We start from the raw sequence: 23,536 nt of genomic DNA on the forward strand, positions 1-23,536 counted from the left end.
GTCTCTCATGTTTCATTCCCCCTTCTGATTACCCCCCTTTCTTTATCCCTTTCTTCCCCTACCGATCTTCCTAGTTCTTATGTTCCATAGATGAGCAACATCATATGATAATTGTCTTTCTCTGCTTGACTTATTTCACTTAGCATTATCTCCTCCAGTGCTGTCCATGTTCTAGTACCGTGTTGAATAATAGTGGCGAGAGTGGGCATCCTTGTCGTGTTCCTGATCTTAAGGGAAAGGCTTCCAGCTTTTCCCCATTGAGAATGATCTTTGCTGTAGGCTTTTCATAGATGGTTTTTATGAGATTGAGGAATATACCCTCTATCCCTACACTCTGAAGGTTTTTTAAAGAGGAAAGGATGCTGTATTTTGTCAAATGCTTTTTCTGCATCTATTGAGAGAATCATATGATTTTTAAATTTTTCTTTCTGGATAAAATCTAAGACACCGATCGATTTGCGAATGTTGAACCACCCTTGCATCCCAAGGATGAATCCCACTTGGTCACGATGGATAATCCTTTAATTGTACTGTTGCTTTCTATTAGCCAGGATCTTGTTGAGGATTTTGGCATCCATGTTCATTTGGAAATCGGTCTGTAATTCTCCTTTTTGATGGGGTCTTTGCCTGGTTTGGGGATCAAGGTAATATTGGCCTCATAGAATGAGTTTGGTAGCTTTCCTTCTGTTTCTATTTTTTGAAATCACTTTAGGAGAATAGGTATTATTTCTTCTTTGAATGTTTGGTAGAATTCCCCAGGAAAACCATCCGGGCCTGGAGTTTTGTTTTTTTGGAAGGTTGTTTATCACTGACTCAATCTCTTCATAATTAATTGGCTTGTTTAAAAAATCAATTTCTTCCTGTTTCAGTCTTGGTAGTTTATAGGTTTTCAGGAAGGCCTCCATCTCCTCCAGATTGCTTAATTTATTGGCATAAAGCTGTTGATAAAGTTTCTAATAATCCTTCCAATTTCATTGGTGTTGGTTGTGACCTCTCCTTTTTCATTCATAATTTTATTAATTTGGGTCCTTTCTCTATTCTTTTGGATAAGTCTTGCTAGTGGTCTGTCAGTTTTATTGATTCTCTCAAAGAACCAGCTTCTAGTTCTGTTGATCTGCTCTACTGTACTCCTGGTTTCTAATTCATTGATTTCTGCTCTAATCTTGGTCAACTGCTTCCTTGTGCGTGGTTTAGGTCTGTCCCTCTGTTGCTGTTCCAGCTTCTTGAGGTGAGAATATGAAATCTGCATTTTAGATTTTTCTATTCTTTTGAGTGAGGCTTGGATGGCTTGGTATAGCTTTTAGAATGTGAACTTTCTGGGTATTACCTGAAATGGAGATTAGCATGCTTTCTAGAATAATAAACCACGTGTTTAATGACATTAAAGTTTCAGTGGGGAGTTCTGAATTTCTTTCTTTCTTTCTCTTTTCCTAGATATGTGTCACAAAGATGTCTACACGGAACTGCCAGGGAATGGACTCAGTGATCAAACCCCTGGACACAATTCCTGAGGATAAAAAAGTCAGGGTTCAGAGGACACAGAGCACTTTCGACCCATTTGAGAAACCAGCTAATCAAGTAAAGAGGGTGCATTCGGAGAACAATGCTTGCATTAACTTTAAGTCCTCCTCCACTGGCAAAGAGTCTCCGAAAGTTAGGCGGCACTCCAGCCCCAGCTCGGTAAGTGCGGTCTTTACCAGCAGGAAGCAGAGGAGTATCTGCCTGACAGTCGTGGCCCGCTGTGCCGGAAGAGGGCAAGTGGCTTTATCAGTGCCTTATTATGTGCTCTCTCTCAGGGTGGTTTAGTGGTTTGGGGGGTGAGAGTGTGCAGTCTGTGTACAGACTCCTTATTCATAAGTACTCAGCAAGCAAATGAGAAATGAGTCAACTTATTTTTGGAAAATTCTTTTTTTTTTTTTTTTTTTCTGGTTGTTTCCGGTTAGAGGATTTATAATTAAAGATCCTTTGGTATTTCAAACCCTTAGAAAAGGGTATTGAACTTTACTGTTTCTGTGGGCAATAAAGGTAGTTTTGAGTTTGGCAAATTCACAAAAAAATGTCATTTCACAATTAATGTTCAAATTCATTCACTTGTCTTATTGTAGTTTGTTTTCAGTATAAATGTTTTAAAATTTAAGAGCTAGATGTTGAAATTGGTCTTCTTCTTCTTTTTTTTTAAGATTTTATTTATTTATTCATTCGACAGAGATAGAGACAGCCAGCGAGAGAGGGAACACAGGCAGGGGGAGTGGGAGAGGAAGAAGCAGGCTCCCAGCGGAGGAGCCTGATGTGGGGCTCGACCCCGTAACACCGGGATCACGCCCTGAGCCGAAGGCAGACACTTAACCGCTGTGTCACCCAGGCGCCCCTGAAATTGGTCTTCTTAAGGAGAAATCCTATTCATTGTAATGAAATTTTCTTACACTAGATTAAGGCAAGTCTTGCCTTTTTGAACTAAGGAGGTGTAAAGTTCTGAGGTAAATGCTGCTTTTTGACTGTAAAATTTTTACTGAAACTTTTATTAACAAAAACGGCCTGCATTTAACCTTGTAAAAACCCTTATGATCTTTTTTAAAGTGAATAATTTTCAGATTTAACTTATACTTAAGAACCTTTTGAGTAGATGTTCTAAGAGTTTAAAAGGTAAGAGGAGAATTCTATCATCCTGCTAAGAAACATGCCATTTTACAAATATTAAATATTAAATTTGATGAGGGCAAAGCAGAGCCAGAAATGTCAACTGGTGGAAGAGTATTGACGCTTCAATTCAATTAAACTTAATGACACTGCACAAATCTGGTCACATTTTATGTTAATAAAGCCAAAATAAATATTATCAATGCAGCATTTGTGAGGAGCATTGATTATCTGTCCCCCCCCCCCAAACTGACCCCATAATCTTGTCTAAGAGTCCAAGGTAGCATCCATCTCGGTCACTAACTCCTGGGAGAACTTCTAGATTTAGTAGCATTTTACAAGAAATGAAAGAAGTTGTTGAGAATGATTGAGCCTATGTTATGGCAAGAGAATTATACATATTTTATTACATAGTGATCATAATATTATTATATATCAACCTAAAATGGTATATAGAAATTGGCATTTTCAGATACTGCAATGAGGCATACTTGTACTAAGAGTTATTTACCTTTTATCTGAAATGTGAATTTGACTAGCTGTCCTGTATTTTATCTCCATGCTGGTTATAATCTCTGGCTGCATTACCTCTTGGGTTGCTCAGATTCTTCCTCCTTTAGCCATTGGGAGCTCTTCGATGTCGGCTCCTGTGCCTTTTTGAGCTGTCTTCGCCCCTCTGTTTTTTGAACACGTCCTTACTTTCTGGTCCCACAAGACACTTTTGGCTGATAACTGTATTTTTCCCAACCCCAGACCTAAAACAAGCCATTTCTTCAGATACTCTCAGTTCCTTTTATGGGAGGATGGCAGGTGGGAACCAAGGTGGGGCTGCTGGCTCTGCTTGTTGCTGCTGGGGGTCCTGTAGTTCTGAGAGTCTGTGTGTACGACGTCATAATATAAGTGATAACAGTAGAGTTTCCATATTTTCAATATTTATTAAGGAATTAGTTTCAGTTCTTCTCAAGTAAATTTGAGTCTTGCCTGATGCTCTTTGCAGTTCTCTCTCTTTAGAGTTTAATTTTATCTGTATTAAAGTAATGCTTGACCATAGCTTAAAGGATCAAGTAGGCGAGTCTGGGAGGATGGCAGTGGCATAGGTTTTGAAACTCCTCTTGTAATTAGAACAACTAGTATAGTGAAACCCAAACCGATAGATAATATTGAGAACAAATACAGCTGACAAGTATCTCTGTGAACGTCAAAATAGGAGTGAGGGGGAACAAACCATGAACATTTTTCAGAAATGCATGGTATTAGGAAGTGTGAGGATGTAAGGAAGCTCAGGGAAGGGGGAAGGACTACTCTTTGAGACTACTCTCAGAAACTCCCCCCCACCCCCACCCCATTGCCATCAGGTACATGCTGGCAACTTGTTGGGACATTCTTAGGACAGTGGCAGCAACTGGGAGAGACTTGGATGGCTTCTGTGAGTAGGTGAGTCAAGGAGACCAGGTTTACTGATATTGGAGTAGTCTGCTGGCCTTTCTGTGACTTCTCTAGAATGTGAGATTGAAGCACCTTTCTGGGACAAAGCCCTGCAGTGAATAGAAAGTGCTGAAGTAGGCTTCTTTGTAGGTCACCCTCAAAAGGGGCAAAGGAAATGAAATGGTCCAGAAAGAAATGTTGGAGCAAAATAGATGAGGGAAGATCTCAGTGTGAGCTAGATTGTCTTTATTTTTTATTTTTTTAAATGATTTTATTTATTTATTTGACAGAGAGAGACAGTCAGCAAGAGAGGGAACACAAGCAGGGGGAGTGGGAGAGGAAGAAGCAGGCGCCCCGCAGAGCAGGGAGCCCAGCGCGGGGCTCGATCCCAGGACTCTGGGATCACGCCCTTAGCCAAAGGCAGACGCTTAATGACTGAGCCACCCAGGCACCCCAGATTGTCTTTATTTTTTTAACTTCGTGAAACAGATGAAAGAAGTTTATTCTAGGAAGCTAGAAAAGCCATCTCGGCCACACCCCTGTCTTAAACGACTGAATAATTCATTTTACTTCACATAACCAATAGAAAAATTATTGGTTGAGTCCTATACAAAACCATGAGAAAAAAAATAAAGAGAAAAAGGACCAGAATAACATCTTTACAGATAATGAAGGCAAAGCTAGAAAGAGGTGAAATTATCTTTATTTGCCGATTTTTGATGATGTGTCTGGAAAATCCAAAAGAATCGATGAAAATAAACAGTGAGAGAAGTTAGGAAGTGGCAGGTTATAAATTAACATACAAAACTCAAGAGAGACCTTTATAAAAGCAAGAATCATTATTGAAAACTGGGAAATAAAACAAATGACTAAGCATTTCTTTTCTGTGTTTCCTACATGAAGTTTACCTCAACCTAGTTTTGATGGGGAGGGGTGGTGGTGGTGGTGAATTAGTCTTTTAAAAATAATCCCACTAATACATCAAGAAAGAATAATATATTTACGAATCACAATTTGGTAATCCCTGATGAGGTAATACATGTAGGTAGTGATTGTCAGTACCTGCTAACATCACCAAAAGAGAGATAGCCAGACATTATGATGTTCTAATGGAAGTTTACACAAAGCACCAACAAAATTAAACCTGACTCTGAACAAGCCTCTACATATAACCACTGATTTCCAGAGCACAAAGGAACACATCAAGAGAGGATTTTCTCTGTTGCGTTCCAATCCCCAAATATATTTTCCCTACTTTTTGGCTTTTAATATATGGTGTTTATAATCTTGTGATGCTGTAAATGCTGTTCATAACAAGGCCACATGATATATGATGACTGAATTTCTTTCCTCGAAGAACTTTTTAAAATTTATTTTTTTCTTGAAGTATAGTTGACACACAATGTTACATTAGTTTTAGGGGTGCAACATAGTGATTCAACAACTCTATTCCTCTTTGCATAACTTTTAGATTTTCTTAGTCGTAATTGCTTCCTCTTCATTTGTTCATAATTGATATAATGAATTATAATTTCACTTATAAATTGAGGTCCCAGATTATTTGGTAAAACTATAAAATTTCTGAAATGAATCAAATCAGGCAGCCTATCAGTTTTTCTTCCCTCTGAGATTGTCCTTGAAGTTGTCAGTCCTTCTAATTCCCTCTGGACTACTTGATCTCCAAGCCTGCTATCCCGAGGCTTCCCTGCGCCATCTTCCTGAGAAGTTTCTTTTCCAGGATTTTTGTGTTAAATACCTAAGCTCTGGGGTATGTGTGTTTCATGTTTTTGGTTTATGTCATTGCACATATGACTATGCCTTTATCCATACTTGGCAACTTGATTTATAATCTGGGTATAGGATTCTAGTTTAGAAAACAAAATTTTTCCTAGCCTTTTGAAGACATTGCTTTGTTCTTTTCTAGGTCCCTTTATTGTTATTTAAAGCCCTAGACTATTCTGGTTGCTAATTTATTCTTTGTGGAAACTTCTAGGACTTTGTTTTCATTCCTGATGTGGACCTTTTTCTTGATACTCAGGGTATCTTTTCAATTTTGAAATTAATTTCTTTCAATTTCAGAAAACAGTCTTTTATTATTGGCTTGTTAGTTTTCTTTTTGGTTTTCTCTGCTTTATGGATATTTAAAATTTTCTTTTAATGCTTCAATTAAATTTTTAATTGATGCAACCATTTATTTCCAAAAGCTCTTTCTTATTCTTCAAATGTTCTTTTGAAAATCTACCTGTTCTTTTTCAATGAATAATGTTTTGTCTGCTATGTTTTTGAACATACTAAATGTAGCTTGGGGGAATTTTGAAGAGTGTTTTTTACTATACTTCCTAAATGATCTTGAGTTTTGAGTTCTTTGTTTCTGTTTATTTTTTTTGGTCTCTGCCTTGCCTGTTGAGATTTTTAATTTTGGTGAGTCTAGATCATGCCTTTGGAGAGAACTGTTGACTGCATTCATATTATGAATGGTGTGCAAAAAAAGTTGATAGGAAGTTCTTTGTGCCACTGGTGCTTGTCAACTGGAGGCCTCACCATAGGGACTATCAGAGAAGACCTAGCCATTGCATAGGAGGACTATTAGAAGTCAGCATCAATCCATCTTTTTCCTTGGCTGAGTTGATCCCCCAGAGCAAATTTACCAATCAATTTTTTAGGATACGAAAGCCGTTACTGCTGTTTTTCTGAGATGATCAGGAAGGGGCCCAGGGGCTCCCAGTTCTACACAGACTTTCTGGTGCTTTGTTTTCATTCAGCATGACTCTTCATCCTGATTTCCAGTGTGCTTGGCATCCCAGTTCTGACCTGTCCGGTTCAATCTCTTCAGAGAATAAGCCTCTGCCGGGATTAGGGTAGGGCAGACACCTGGGGAGATGCAAGTTCCCAGGGAAAGGACCTGTTCCTTAAACCCACTCTGACCAAGCTCTTTGCTTTGGGCCACTCCTTGAAGTTCAACTTCCAATTCTTGAGTGTTTCTGGGATTCTGAAGTACGAACTGAGTTCATTCTTCTTGGTTTACGCCTGTGGTCATCGTCCTTGTCAGTGGCTTCCCATCAATGTGTCTCCCATCTCCAAATTTTTGTTTGTATCTTGTCTGCAATCTTCTTACTTATTCTATTTGCCCTTGTGAGTTATGACTTTACTGTCAGCTTAGTACGGATTGGTGAGGGGGAGAGATAAATATATGTGTTAAAACCACCATGTTTAGGGGCGCCTGGGTGGCTCAGTCATTAAGCGTCTGCCTTCGGCTCAGGGTGTGATCCCAGAGTGCTGGGATCGAGCCCCACATCAGGCTTCTCTGCTGGGAGCCTGCTTCTTCCTCTCCCACTCCCCCTGCCTGTGTTCCCTCTCTTGCTGGCTTTCTATCAAATAAATAAATAAAATCTTAAAAAAAAAACACACCATGTTTAACTAGAAATTTCTGCTGTTTCTCTCCTATTGTTAACTTCCTTTTGATTCTCTTTCCTGAGTTTCTTTCTGGGCTTACCCTTTCCTGTTCTACCCCAGGAAGTCTTTCTATATCAGACCACTTATATTACTTTCTGTGGAAACTGCTTTGCTTTCTTTTCTTTATAGGAGTTTTTGCCTTAGAAAAAAATGTCTTTGCTCTTTTCTCCTCAAGTTAGAAATGGTTTCTTTTCTCTTTTAGCATGGTGCTATAATACTCTGTTTTATTCTGAGTCCTTCCTACCTACTGCCTTTTTGTTCTCTACCCCATTGCGATGGAAGAAGGTATTTTATGATACTCTCTTTTATGGAAAGACTATTTTCCTTTGGATTCCTCATTGGACAGAAAATGGAGGCAGTAACACTTCTTATGTAATACCACTCTATAACCCATAGTGTATGGGTTTGATCATTTCATACCCACTGGCATGGGAGTTTTAGGACAGATTTTGTTATAAAGATTTTTAAAGGCTAATGGGCATCAGAATAGTCCCTTTACCCAAGGGCCAGCAAGATTAATGCCATATCTTTATTTTGTTATTTCTTTGAAGTATTAGTTATCTTGAGTAGGCTCCAAGAGCACAGTTGAGAAGGAGGGAGAAAGTGAGCAGAAGTGTGGCACTGTGCTGAGTCCCCGATTTAGTGAGGACAACAGGATAGCTGTTCCTGTTTTCTGGAATACTGTGGTGGATGTATTGTATGATACCACGTCTTCCCAAGTGGGTATATATTGCTGCCTTGTTCACATACTGGTCGTTGCTAGGAATCATGACCGACATCAAGAAACCAAGAGTACCTTGACCTCAGAGACCATCACATTCATCTGTATACTTCCTGAATTTGTCTAGTTAATGGCACTTTAAAATTCAGGCAGAATCTAAAGAATGTGATTTTATTTGAATTGGTATATTTGAAGATGTATTTGACAGCTTTTATTTGTTTCAAACATTTCTTGAGTGCCCTCTCTTCCTGGGCCTTGTCCCTGGGTAGTGTTTGATACTGGCACCGGCAGGGCAAGCTTCTTTCCCCTTTTCCTACCACTTCCTCCATCCCAGCTGTGCTCCTCAATGGCTAGAGCTATTGGAAGTAATGCGGGAGACTGCTTGGCTTGCTAGCCCAAGTTAGAAGGGATTTCATTGAGCTGTGCTATCAAAAGCTAAGCTTAAAGAGAACATATTTTCAGAAATTCATATTTAGATTCAGGTCCTCTATACCTTCCACCACAGAGTCCTCCAAATGTACCTCCTCCCATCTCCAGATAAATTTGTATCCCATGATAGGCAGGCCCAATCTGAAGAGGGGAAGAAGGTGCAAACCTGAGAGTCCCACTTCAGTTCTCAGGTGTTTATCCTTGGGCAGGTGTGTGTGTGTGTGTGTGTGTGTGTGTGTGTGTGTGTGTGTGTGTGTGTGTCTTATCTTGGCATTGCCTTCTTCTTGTGGGGACTAGAACATTCCTGAATAGAACCAAACCCCCTTGTTGGATGTTACCACCTATGGCACTTGGATCTGTCTCTCTGTGTAGTATCTAGATCCGTTTTGTAACCAAGTTATCCATCAACTGTGGATTACCTTAGAGTGACTGTGTAATGGGGCTAGAAATACAGGATGATAGTCTCTTTCTGAGACCAAAGGCAGAAGAAAAATTAGCAAAGGAAGATTTCACTTGAAATTCTTGTTTAATCAGGCCACATGAATCCTTCCCACCTGACCCTCACATCCACTCCCAAAATTGTAGTATAATACAGTAGTGCATATTGTGGTTTTCCTGCAATTCAGGGCGTCATCCGTAATGTTAAGTAAGGTTAAAAAGTGAATTCAGTATGAAACTGTGGACATCCTATAGCAATGTTATGGTATCATTAGAATGTACATAGAGGTATACTCATGCAGTTTATAAAAATGTAGTTCAAAACTACATCCCTGCTTTTAGGAACGGGGTTTCAGTAGATGACAATTTTAAGCATAATTTAATGCCTCTTCCATGAGGATTAGGTCTTCAGGGGAAGATTCCACCAGTGCAGTAGTGGTAAAGAAAATAGATCCTTGATTCTAATTAACTTGGTTTGAATTCTAGCTCTGCCTTTAGCTACAGGATGTTAGCTGAATTATTTACTTCTCCAGTCTTTAAAATCTTCATGTTCAAATGAGGATACTAATAGAACCAACCTCAGGGTAATGTTATAGGGATTAAAATTAGGTGCTGTATTTGAAGTGATTAGCTCAAAGCCAGGCACATAGCTAACACTTGATATTAACTAGCTGTCATTGTTAATTACGCAAACAGCGAAGAACTAGAGCTAGCAAAGGCCATGAACATCTCCTTCATGGCAGGATGGCAGGCACCATTCAGCTGGAATATTATCTTCATTTTTTCATTATCTATGCCAATGTTCCCCTCCACTGGTCCATACAATTGATGGTTCTCTGTACCTTTATTCTATTTTTTAAAAAATGTATTTACATTATCTCATTAAATTCCACATCTCTGTGCAGTTAGCGTTGGTTAGTAATTGCTGATTAGCCCTCTGTATTTCCAGTCCTGTAAAGTGCTATCTCAAGTCTGCACTCTAAGTAGGGAAATGATAAGCAGAGAACAGTTGCCCCATAAAGCTATTTCCAATCCACCCGTGCACCTGACAGCAGAGAGCCTAAGATAATACTTAGGGTTGACTACATATGGGTTTGATCTAGCTCTATTTAAATGTGTTGATTTAATAAAGTTGAAAAAAAAATAGGCAAACCAAAGGCCTGAACTTTATCAAACAAAATAGGAACTCTCCTTCTGAATTATTCTTAATTTCACTCATTTGATGGGAAGGATTTTATTATTGGGCTCTTTAATGACTAAGCAGTTGGATTCCTTATTTATATGCATAACAATTACAGATCAGAACATTTCTGGTTACTTAAAATAGGGGACTGACTTTACAAGAATCTAACTCCTAAAGCTCGGACTATCGTAAAGACATGCCCTATTCCATAGGCCCATTCTTTTGTAGATAAAAATTTTTAGAGAGACATTGTGTGTATATGGAGCTATGAAGCTAGCATGATTGATCTGTAGATTACAGTGTATTTCCACAATGTATACATACCAGTTTCACAGGGAAAATAACATTGATTGTCTTAGCATCAAATGTGGCAAAATATTAATTTTCTGCCAAGACAGTATTAATAGGGTGTACATGAACCATGGCACTTAATGCATCCAAATCCATTTAATTAGATAAATAGAATACTTTGTGCCGTTAGCATCTTCTTTTACTTGATTTTTCTTATGGATAAATGGGTTTTTTGTTTTGTTTTGTTTTGTTTTAAAGCATATTCTTGTTTTTCTGATTTCCTCAATTCTTTCTTCGAGTAGAACATTTAGTGTGGTCTGTATCTTAAAACGATTAAATCAACTCTAATATATAAGGCAGTTTATGAAGAGTAAAATATTTTAGAAAATTATTTGTGCCTTTTCAGGAGGAGAAAATACTGGCTTCCTATTCTTCTACCAGTTTTGTGTGACTATGTCTTGTACTTGCTGTAAATGCGCATTAGCAGTTTATCTCCTAATAGGAGTAAAGACGTAGTTTTCTGCTGCTGCTTTTTTCTTGAACTTAGATTAGATTTATTTCTTAAAGGAGTACAAAAGCAAACACAGACTTCTCATTCTAATTTTAAATAATTTAGAGTGGAACTGTGAACACAATATTTTCCCCATTGAAGATCATTTTATACTGAAGTTTAATATAGGTTTTAAAATTTCTATTTAAAACTTGGGCTCAGGAGGGTGATGGTAAAGTGTGACATTCACAAGCTGTTTCCCGGTGATGAAAAATGCATGAGAACATAACCCACACAGGACTAGTCAGGCGATTTTGAATGTAATTTTCCATTAAGTTTTACTTGATTCAACTCAACACATGGTTTGTACCTTACAAGTTTCTTGAAGAAAAGAATACGTGGTCCATTGTCTTTATTAATCCCTTCTTAGTATGTCTAATTCGTATTACTTTGAACCTTTCTTCTTTTCTAGTATGTGCATACATATTTACCTTTTCTTGTATGTATTGATTTGACTGTATCCCCTGGGTCTTAAAATGTCATGTCCTTAGTGCCACATATTTATTTATGAATTTTCAATTTTGATTTTCTTTTTCACTCACATGGCTAAACTATTTCTGTTTTCCTTTTGTTCTTAATTGTTAATTTTATTGCATTGTTTTCAGAAAAAGCAACTTAAGATGTTTCTGCAGTTTTGAGATATTGAAAGTGGTCATTTTTTGGTAAATGTTAAATGTGTGCTTGAAAAGAATATATATTAATATTAGATTAAAATGATAATTGTCATATTCAAACTCATAAATCCCTTAACTTCTTCCTTGTCTGCTTGCTTTGTTAATGTCTGAGTGATGTATGTTGCCCATTATCATTGTGAATTTGACAATTTCTCATTTTATTGCTACCAGCAGTTGTTTCATACCTTTCAAAACTGTTATTTGACTCATACTAGTTCATGATTATTATGGGATATACTAATTTAATCTATTTGTTTTATGAATTCTGTTTGTTTTATGAATTTTATGATGGCTTGTTTGCCATCAATATTGTGATAATGCATTATTTTGTAAAATTGCTTTTTTGCTGTATTTTCCCTTTACTCCTTTATTTTCAGATTTTCTCATTTTAATTTTGTCTTTTCTGAATAGCATATTATGAGACTTTGTTTTTTCAATCTGAGAAGTTTCTATTAACAGAGGAAGTTTGTTCATTTATGTTTATCATAATCGATACGATTGGTATGTTTTACACAATCGATACGTTTAAACTTAAGTTCTTATTTTATGAATTTTACTTAAGGTGTTTTCTCCTTGAGCACCCCCTCCTCTGACCTTTCACTTTTTTTTTCATCCCTTTCCTCATTACATTGTGTTCTTCTATTCCTTCTCCCTAATTTGTTTGGAATTTGTGTATCCATTCGTATCCAATTCATATTATTTTGTAATGACCTTTGAAGAGTTAAGAAACAGACTGAAACATGCATTTGGAGTTACTCAGCCTCGGCAGTCTGGCCTGATCAGTTGAAAAAATCTCAGCCTGCCCTTGCATCTTTTTTCCTAGGGTCCCTGTCTTTCTGCACTTCTTATATCGAGATAATACAGAATTTTATATTTAGATATTTTTCTGTAGGGGGAAAAATTGCAGCTTTTCCATCCCAATGACAGGACTATTTTTAGTATAGTATTAGTGATTCGGAATCATTTTCGCTATTTATTTTGAAAATGTTGCTTAATTGTCTTTTTGTAGTAATTGTTGTCTGTGAGAATATTATGCTGATTGGATATTTTTTCTATTTAGATGCAACCTATCCCTAAAGTTTTCTAGGAGAATTCTGTTCAAACATTGAGCTTATCACTTTTCATGTATGTCCATTCTTTTATTCACTGCCCATTGAATATTTTATTTCATTGATTAAGTATTTACTCTCTAAATCTCTAATTGTTTCTTCTTAAAAGGAGATAATATCTTCTGAAATCTCTTTGGACATACTGCTTATTTTTTTTCAAAGTTATTCTTTCCAATGTCACTCTCTTACCAGGATTTTCGTTTCTTTGCCCATTAAATTTTATGCTTTTCTTCCCCCCAGGTATTGATTTTTCTGAAATGATTTGTGATTTTTGATTATGTACTCATTTTTGTATTTGAGAATTGCTGTCAGCTTAGTCAGTTTTCTGTAAATCATCTGTATTGATCATATGAATGAGGCAGGGATTACAGCTTGGGGATAGGGAGACTGTCATCCTTTTTCTAGGCAGTGGCTACTTCCGTCCTTGCTCTGCCCCTCTCGCCTGAATACCCACGCTCTCAGCTGTCTCCTCTGTGCAGATGTTCTGCAGTTTGCTTGGAGGACACCCCGTGCTCAGCTGTGTCGATTAGTTTTGCATTTACCTGGAGACTCCTGCTTCTTTTATCTGTAATAGTCTTCTTCTACAGGTTGGGGTTTAGGTCACCCTAGTCTTTTCTCTGAAGTTTTGATTCTGATTACTGTCTGTCTTTCAGAATTTCTCAAAATTTCTGATTAAATGTTGGCACTTTTTCTTGTTTCCCATTCCTGTTTCTGATTTATTATTTTTAAAAAATATCTTCTCAGTCACTGTATGGCATTTTGGGTGGGAAGGAGGTAAGAAGCCTGTGTTCAACTTGCCACACAGTATCTTTACAAATGGTGGGAGTCTGATCCACTGCCCGTATGTTACGTTTTTCGTAAGTGGTACAAGAGCACATGCTTGAGGATAGTGTTCTGTAAACTTTCTGCAAGAAGTTCTTTTCCTGAGCTTCTGAAATTGATTAATTATGCAGCAACACAATCACCAGCAACTTTTTATCAATTTTTTATGTATTTATAACTGAGATTCAATAATCCCTTTAAGAGGCTTTTAACTCCTCATCTAATTATCATTTTCTGATATGTTTTGATAGTACCCTTTTATAGTGACATTCAAATAATAGATAACTTGCCCCATGGAGCACGGCACTACCCACTTCTTGTCTGGCGGAAGTTGAGGTGGGAGCTGGGGACAGCGAGAGTGATGAGATTACTCACTTTTAGCACTTTTATCATCTTGATGGAATGTACCATGTCTTTAGGAAGAGTTATTTTGCTGCAGCAAAACCTTAAGGGTTGGTTTATAATACATAAGACAGTTCCCTTTGTGTTAATGAGTAATATCTGAGTGACACATCTTTGATTATTTGTTTGCATTGTTGCTAAGAGGTATTGGAGGAGTACCTTAATCTGGCCGGATATTACACAGTCACGATTTATAACAGGGGTCAGAGAGTAAATATTTTCAGTTTTGTTGGCTGTATCGTCTCTGCTGCAGCTGCAACTCTGTTGTAGCTTCCAAGTCATAAGACAGTATGGAAATGAACATGCATGACTGTTTTTTAATAAACTTTGTGAACGCTGAAATTTGATTTTCATATATAATCTCTTCGTGCTGTGAAATTTTATTCTTCTTTTGACCCCCCCATTAAAAAAAAAGTAGAAACTTTTCTAAGTTTGTGGGATGAACACGTGGTAGTTTAGATTAGCCAGCCCCTAATTTAGAAGATTGTATAATAACATGGAAAATATTCATAATATGTTGAGTGGGAAAAACAGGTTAAAATCAGTATGTATAGTGTAATCCCATTTATGTAAAAAAGCAGTCGTCAGCATATAGATAGCACTGGAAGAAGAGATATCAAAATATTAATGGTGGTTCTTTCTTGGTGGACAGATTAGGGGTAAATTTAAACTTTCTACATTGTGTCATTTGCATTTTCTGAGTTCGTATCCTGAATAGTTATTATGTTGTTTTTTAGAATAAAATATTCTTATGACAGAAAAAAGTTATTTAAAAAAGTGACAGAATCTATACATTTTTAGGAAAATCGGCCTATTTATTATCAATTAGTTTGATACAATCTGTTTTGTTTGCCCTCCGCTCCATTTTTAGCCGACAAGTCCTAAATTCGGAAAAGCTGACTCATACGAAAAACTGGAAAAACTAGGGGAAGGATCTTATGCTACGGTATACAAAGGGAAAAGCAAGTAAGTTCATTCGCTTTTTAATATTTCACATTTAAAATGTACCTGATCTCTTAATACAGAGTATTAGCAATCAATAATATTAATTTATTTAAATAATTCTCTTTTAATATATAGTAGCTTTTCCCTCTCAGTTTTTGTTCTTGTTGTTATTTTAAGAAGTGTAAAAGTCAGCAGTATTGGTTTTCCCTGCTAGCAAACAATTTTACAGACTTATCCAATTTATCTTTTCTGTCCTACCCCTGCTCCCCCTCCCCAGCATTGAGGCTGGAATCCTCAAATGAGAATTCGTTTCCAGGTGAATGGTATGATTAATTTCTTCTGGAGGTTTAGTGTTTGCTTAAGAATAAGAGTACTGATTTGACAAAGTCAAATATATTGGCCATTCTTATGTCTTTTTAACTGAGCTTTTACTCCATCTGAAGAAATCACTAAATTAAAAAAAAATGCAGACTTTTTCTTTTTCCTACCTGTGTACTTTGACATCATACTACATATATTTTCACATGGAGAAACAACCTTCCCTCCTGTTGTCATCTGCCCCCCCACCCCGCCCCATGCTATCCTGGGGTCGGGTATAGGTTTGGATTCTTGAAAAGCTTACCCCGTATGTTTCTGGTAGGCCTCCTCCCTCTCCCTCATTGATTGAGAGTGCAGAGTTACTGTATTCGGTGGCATGTAGAAATGTAATGCTGTTTCTCAAATAATAAATAAAGAGATACAAACCTTGCGTTACCTTGATAACATTACCAAATAATGTTGAAAAATAATTTTCTGAACCATCCCTGTTTTTGTCTCTCTTTTAAGTCATTATGGAAGATAGGAAATTCTAACCTAATTAATTACCTAGAAACATGTAGTGGAAGATTCTCTGAAGGAACATTCTAAACACATAATTGGAAATTTTGACCATTTAGGTTATCTTTGGCTTTTCTGGAATGTAGTCTTATACCTTTGCTTATGTTTTTTAAGAAGATGAAGAAATAATTCTGACAAAGGAAGATACGTAAGTAAGGATGCAGGGATAATATAGTAACAAATAGTAGTACTAATTTTGAGATTTTAAATATTTACCAAAAAAAAAAACTTTTAAAAAATTTGAATGAAAAAGAAACATGATGGGGAATAAAAAAGCCAAGTTAAATCTAGAGGGCTGGTAATGACTTAACTAGGGTGCCTGAGCAGTATAGAATATTGCTGAGCAAATTTTAATAGAGGTTGTGTGTGAAACTTTATATTCTTTCCTAAAGAAAAATAGTTATTTCTCTAATATATAAAAATTACTTTTACGTTTAATGTTTATAAGGATCACTACACTGGATTTAGCAATTATTTTGTATAATGGATGGTATATCCATTGTTTCATCACTTCTCATGATGCCCTATAAAGATAGTTCCTGTAATTATCACCTCCATTTGACCAGGAATCCTGGTGCTTGGAGAGTTTTTACCTCTTGTCCAAGTCCACACAGTTGGTTGGTGGCAAAGCTTGTCTTTGGCTCGCGTCTCTCTGGTTTGTAGCCATTCTTTTCCTAATCATTATACAATACTGCTTGCACAGTATAAGGCCTTCCTTGGAAAGCCTTGGTCCTTGTTGAATATTCCAGATGGTTGTCACATATGCTCTGGCTTGTTGTAATCATGAATCGAACAGAAGCAAACATATTATTTCATTATAAGGAAACACACCAATTACTTTGAAGTGCCTTCCCAAAAAATATGGGCTCAGCTGATTTCCAAATGTAAGTTAATAACTCTATTAAATGTTTAACTTTGTGATTTATGTCAAAATCTTGGAAATAGTTGAAAAATCCTCCATTTATTATGCTCGAATAAAAGAAAGGCTGCCTTTTAAGTATCTGCAGTCTTTGAGAAGGATGGTTCCAGACAGTTAATACTCTTCACTCCAGCAGGCCTAAATGTATCTTGTCAGCATTTCTCAAGCAGTTTCAAGCCTGCTGGTCACATGCTGCATTTAATTTCCTCCAGCTGGAGATGAAAGCCATTGACCACTCACCTGCTCTAAGGGACGACAGGTTGCCTGTGCTTGCTTGCTTTAGTGTGGCAAGGTCAGGCCAGAGCACAACAGTTATGTGCTGTCTAGCAAGGCTTGAGAGCTGAGTTTGTTTGGTGTGTCCCCTTAAGTCTGTAATTTAAATAGCCAGTGAAATTTTGTGTCTCCCATTCCGGGACTCCTCACCACTCTCCCATACATGTCAGCACCCTAGCCTCCATCTTTAAACATTATCTTTAGCATCTTCTCCAAGAGCAGCTGTCATTATATTGTAGTAAAGTTGCCTGCCATTTGTAGAGAGCTCATTAATTTTTAGTTTGTGAGCCTTTTGCAAATGCGCCTTGGATCACACGGGTCAAATTGGGATTTTGCCGGGAACCTCGCTGTATTAGTTCCCTAGGGCTGCCGAAACCAAGTACCACCGACTGGGTGGCTTAAACAACAGAAATTTATCTTCTCGCAGTTCTGGAAGCTGGAAGTCTCAGACCAAGGTGTTGGCAGAGTTGGGTCCTTCTGACGGTTCTGTAGGGAAGAGAATCTGTGCCCCACTTCCCTCCTAGCCTCTGCGGTGAGCTGGCAGTCCTCCGCACTTCTGGCTTGTAGACGCGTCCCCTCAGTCTCCGCCTTCCTGTTCACATGGTGTTCTCCCTGTGCGTGTCTGTATCCAAATGCACCCTTTTCACAAGGACACTAGTCATATTGGATCAGGACCCATCCACATGACTTCATTTTAACTTGATTACCCTGTTTCCAAAGAACCTATGTCATATTCTGAGGTATTAGAGATTAGAACTTCAGTGTATCTTTTTTGGAGGACATAATTCAATCTATAACACACATTTCAAACCTCAGTAATTTGGCACTGCCTTCATGACAGTGTTCTTCTTTTTACTATTTATGGTGTATCTTGAGTCATCTTTCATTTCATGGTTGTTCTTTAAATAATATAGGCAAGGGAGATTCCCCCCCCCCCCACAAATGTTTGTGTACTTGTTGATTTAGGTCTAGTTGCTGGTAGCTATAGTTTAGAAACTTTAGGAGGAATAGAGAGGCTTTTTATTACCTTAAATTATCTTGAATTTCTTATTCTTGTAGGGACACATTAGGAAGAAGTTGGCCGAGATTTCTATACTGTGTAGCCCCTTTGGTAAAGAGTTTGGCTCTCGGGGTGCCTGAGTGGCTCAGGTCATGGTCCCAGGGTCCTGGAATGGAGCCCGGGCATCAGGGTCCGTGCTTGGCAGGGAGTCTGCTTCTCCCCTTCCCTCTGCCCCTTCGCCTGCTTGTGCGCTCATGCTCTCTCTCTCTGACAAATAAATAAAATCTTAAAAAAAGTAGGGGAGCTTGGTTCTGAAGAATATGGCTGGTACTGCAACCATGTCAACATATAAAGCTCACAAACAAGCTTTTTAATTTTTTTAATAAGAGCTTTGGATTTCCCACATTTTCATATTTGAGTAGAATTTTTTATTTTTTAAACCAATGTTCTTGAGCTTACTTTGTGCGTACTTTGTGTGTGTGTGTGTGTGTGTGTGTGTTTATGTTTGGGGAAGGGAGGCGGTTTGTCATCATTCTGACTACGAATCTCTATCCTGGTTTGGTTTCCTGAGTGTGTTCTCTCTTTTAAATTCCTGTAGCATTTAATATAAGATTTAAAAAGTTATGCATTGTTTAATACTTTGCATTTAAAAATATATACCACTTAAAAATGTCTTTAATTTAGCACCTCAAAATCATCTTCTTACCTTTGAAGGATTTTCCCAGGGATTTTTGTACATCAAGAGACTTGTTAACATTTTTTTGAGCTTACTTAACTAATGATGAATGTTTATTATGTTGTTTTTATGCCCTTTTTATATTGTAGGTGAAGAAGAGGTGAGTCACATGCAGATTCTTGACCTCAGGAGACTTCACAGTCTTGAAGGGAGATGGTCCATATGCCTAAATAACTCAACATAAGTTAGAATGTAGTGGGTTTGATATGAGCTAGAATGTAGTAAAAAAAGCCCAGGTAAAATGGTGTAGGGTTTTCAAAAGGAAGGAAGAGAGGATGATGTTGAGTAAAGTATTTTAAATATGTTCTCTCCAGGGGTGACTGATCAAATGCACAGCCTCATGTGCTTTTATTTTTTTTAATTTTTTAAAAAAGTTTTTATTTTAATTCCAGTTAGTTAACATACAGTGTTACGGTCATTTCAGCTGTACAATATAGTGATCCAGCACTTCTCTACATCACTCTGTGCTCATTATGACAAGTGCCCTCCTGCGTCCCCATTGCTATTTCACCAGTCCTGCCCCCCACCTCCCCTCTGGTAACCATCAGGTGTTCTCTATAATTAAGAGTCTGTTTCTTGATTTCCCTCTCGTGCTCTGTCTCTTACTTTTTTCCCTTTGCTCATTTGTTTTGTAAATTCCACGTATGAGTGAAATCATTTGGTATTTGTCTTTCTCAGACTGACTTATTTTGCATAAAAAATAATGAAATCTTGCCATTTGCAAGGACATGGAGCTAGAGAATATAATACTAAGCCTCTGTGCTTTTAAATCAAACCTCCCTCATCACTGTGTGTATTCATAGGAATCCTTGGGACAGTTGTCTTCTGGGCTGTGGTCCCCAAACGAATATATTTTCACCGTTTGTTATCAGACTCTCCACTAAACTTGTTAAAGACTGGGAGCCTTGGGGTGCCTGGGTGGCACAGTCGTTAAGCGTCTGCCTTCGGCTCAGGGCGTGATCCCAGTGTTCTGGGATCGAGCCCCATGTCAGGCTTCTCCGGTAGGAGCCTGCTTCCTCTCCCACTCCCCTGCTTGTGTTCCCTCTCTTGCTGGCTGTCTCTCTCTGTCAAATTAATAAATGAAATCTTAAAAAAAAAAAAAAAAGACTGGGAGCCTTAAAGGAAGAGCAAGCTGATTCATTTTGATTATTGTGCAGATTTTGATTAAGCAAAAAGTGTTACGTTTGAGCGTTAAAGTGGAATTGGTTTTAAGCAGTGTAGTTTGGCAGGCTGGGTGGTGGTTTATGTGTGAGCACCCATGAAGGCCTGGACATTGCAGATAAGAGCTCGGACCACAGCAGCCACGTCAGACTTGAGATGTGGGACCACGTGCTCCTCAGTGCACTGGGATCTACAGGCAGCATGCACCCAAGTCTCTTCTCGATGTCTGAAGCCCCCCGCTCCCCCATTCTGCACCCCGCCACTAACGCTGAGAAGTTATGAACCTTTCCTCTTGCCCGGAAAGTCCTGTTCTTTCCTTCCTACTTACCTAGGGGCGTGTGAGGCTGCAGATGCTTGCTTTTGATTTTCTCATACTTCGTGTCACTTAGAGAAGGAAAAACCTGCTCCTTGTTCCATCTCTGGAATTAGAGTATTCGACTTGTTTAGACTAAGTTGTCCCACAGATGGTCCTGATTTCTGGTCATTTTTTTCTGCTTATCTTCCGTTTCTGTTGAGGTGATGCTGCCAAAGTGTTACTCCTGTGGGAGCCTGCTAAGCAGAGAAGCCTGCCCGCACTGGTCTGCGCCAGCTGTAAATTGTTATCTCAGAGGTCAACAAGAACAATGGACGAATTTGCCCACTTTATGTAACATGAGATTTATGTGATTGAAAGTGCCAGTCTTCTTTTAGCATTTCATTCTGCCAATTTGTGCTGAATAATTGAACTTGAATTAAACGAACTTATAAATTGAGAGACTATGCCAAACCAAGACTGAACTCTACTAAACACATTTCAAAGAGTGCTTCAAAGCCCCAGGAGGAATAGGGGGGAAGAAATGCTGTTAATTAAAACAAGCAGCAGCAAGAAGAAAGGTTCTGGCAGTTTAACCACCTTTTCAGAATCTGTGGGATTAAAGAGTTGCCTCTTACTGCTTGCCCTGAAGGTCAACCCCATTGAAACACTATCAGGAGGAGTTTGAAGAATTCTAAAAATCAGAAATCCCCAGATGGAAAACGCTGGACTCCTGGTTCACTGAAGTTTCAATCCTCAGTGTTGACACCTGCACTGTCACGTTGCTCTCCAGCATCCGGAAAGGTTGCCTACCACAAAAGAGGCAAATCTGATTACTTTTTATGAGCTCCTGAGGCCCAATCTCTGTTTCTCATTAGGTCTGCTCTGATTTTCTTTTAGACTTTGGGTCCACAGGCCAAAGCTTATTATCACCACTCGCATTAAAGTTCAAGCCTGTATCCACACTATTAATCACAGGGTATGAAAATGGCATCATAGTATGATAATGCTATCAGTGTTAGCTTTGTAATTTAATGCACAAAATACAGTGTTGCAATGTACAGCAAGAGCAATTGGATTAGAAAGAAAAAAGCTAATGGAGTAAATGAGTTTACGCCTTGTGATTTTCAGATCCCGTGTTCCTTCTGTCTAGGTGAAAGATGAAAAAGCAGAATTCTTATCCTTACCTAGGCCAAGGAGGATAATAGCCCACCCACCAAATCTCTAATTAAAAAAACCCTAAAGTCTATTCAAATTGCAGATTCAGCCCTGACTTCCTTTAGAGGAAGAATGCAAGGCATTGGAGTCTGGTTCATCGGTACAGCTGGTTTCATTTAGCTGGCAGCAGATAAACAAACAATGCCTGATCTTTTTGACAAAAGCGACAATGAGGATATTGTTTAGGCAAGAAGCATGATTTCAATTATTAGACTAAACTATGCAGGAATAACTTTCCTATTAGACAATGTTTAAGTGTATCGGCCTCTGTTAGCCATTTTTATTACCAGAGTCCTTTGATCATTTGACTAGGAGACTCTCAAAAGAATCTGTGATATTTGCTGTCTTCAGAATTGTGGTCATATATCAGATATGGCCAGCTGGTGAAAATGGAGGCTTTTTTTGGTTAGTGGAGGAATTTTTCAAAAGAGCTAGTGTAGAATTTCCAATTATCGTACTGTCAGGGCTTCTTGAATCTTTCTCCATAGTTCAGCCTAAGTGGTTTTTGGGGACATCAAGGGGAAGGATATTATGATAAGATTGTTTTCAGTTTAAAGCATACCCACATTCCTGAGTTGCTTCGTTATTATTGTGATTCTTTTAGTTTCAACCAGGATGCTGGGGAAGTAGCATCTTTCCTTTCTAAACCCGCGGTTCTCGACTGGTTCTCGATGTTGCTCCTCAGGAGACATTTGATATATCTGGAAATATTTTTGTTTTTCACAACTTAGGGAGCGGTGGTGGTGTTACTGGCATCTAGAGGCCAGGAATGCTGTGAACCGTCCTACAGATGAATAGGACAGTCTCTCACAACAAAGAATTATTTGCCTCAAAGTGTCAATAGTGCCAAGGTCGGGAAGCCCTGGTCTAAACAAGGGATGCATAGAGGCAGTTCACATTTCCTTCCGTTCTTTCTTTCTTTCTTTGTTTTGTTTTGTTTTTTTTTTTTTTTGTGTCATGTCTGGTTAAAAGAGCTCTTTCCTTTAGAGACATTTACCAAGACCATAGTGTATTCTGTGTACTGGGCCAGGCGATGGATATGTAATGGTGAGCAGAAGTAAGTTCTTCTTTTCATGGAACCTGTCATCTAGTGGGGGAGGTAAAAATGAATCAAGCCATCAGGCATCTCTGTAATTGCAATTGCATAAAAGAAAAGAGAGCTGTGAGAAAGTAGAGAGTGGTGGGTTGTATGTATTTGCGTGACAGAGAGGGGAGAGCAATAAGCATGTTTTAGATGGAGGGACAGAGGCAGTCTTGCTGAGGAGGCAACTCTTACTCTTAGATCCAAAGGAAATATGACCAACCAGAGAAAGTTTAGGGACAGGAGTGCTTCAGGCCAGACCCCAAGGAGGGCTTGGGGTGTTCTACAGACTCAGCGAGCCCCATGTGACATGGGGTATGTTCAGGGGAGATTGGTATGAATTGAATTTTGAGAAACCTTTAAGGCCTTGAGGATCATGTTAGGAATGTTCTGCTTATATATTACTGCAAAATGAACCACTCTGAAACTTAGAGACTTAAAACAATAGCTATATTTTTTTTGCTCATGAATCTGCAATTGGAGAAGGGTGGGAAAAGTTTGTTTCTTCTCCCTGTGGTATCATTTTGTGCAGCTTGACTGAAATATGAAGGATCCATTGCCAACGTGGCTTACATGGCTGGCAAGTTGGTGCTGGCTCTTCCCAGGGCTTGGGCTTTCTTATAGCACGGTGACTGGGTTCTCCTGAGTGAGCATCCCCAAACATGGGAAGTGAGACTTCTGGCTTCAGCTCCAACATGTAAAGAGCTTGGAAGCTGATGCTCCTCCCATCCTTTCAAAGAGGAAAGGGGCTCGGTGAACTGAACATGTGAAACTTTGGTTCAGTTCATCAGAGAATGGAGGCCACGGGGCAAACCACTATACTAAATTCTGGAGAGACAGACATATCGGGATAGAAATAGCCCCAATCTCCTCACCAGGAGGACAAGCTGCTGAAGCCGTA

General features: G+C 38.4%; 1 protein-coding gene across 3 annotated transcripts in view; it reads left to right on the forward strand.

Annotated features, from left to right (window-relative positions):
- CDK14 (cyclin dependent kinase 14) overlaps nt 1-23,536 on the forward strand; it is a 546,012-nt gene that overhangs the window by 124,515 nt on the left and 397,961 nt on the right. For all 3 annotated transcript variants that reach the window (XM_034667605.1, XM_034667608.1, XM_034667609.1), the window contains 2 exons: nt 1,435-1,680; nt 15,006-15,100. In XM_034667605.1, coding sequence (XP_034523496.1) covers nt 1,435-1,680; nt 15,006-15,100 — 341 coding nt within the window. The remainder of the gene's footprint in view (nt 1-1,434; nt 1,681-15,005; nt 15,101-23,536) is intronic.

Source organism: Ailuropoda melanoleuca, chromosome 1 (assembly GCF_002007445.2).
Source record: "Ailuropoda melanoleuca isolate Jingjing chromosome 1, ASM200744v2, whole genome shotgun sequence".
Classification (NCBI taxonomy): domain Eukaryota; kingdom Metazoa; phylum Chordata; class Mammalia; order Carnivora; family Ursidae; genus Ailuropoda; species Ailuropoda melanoleuca.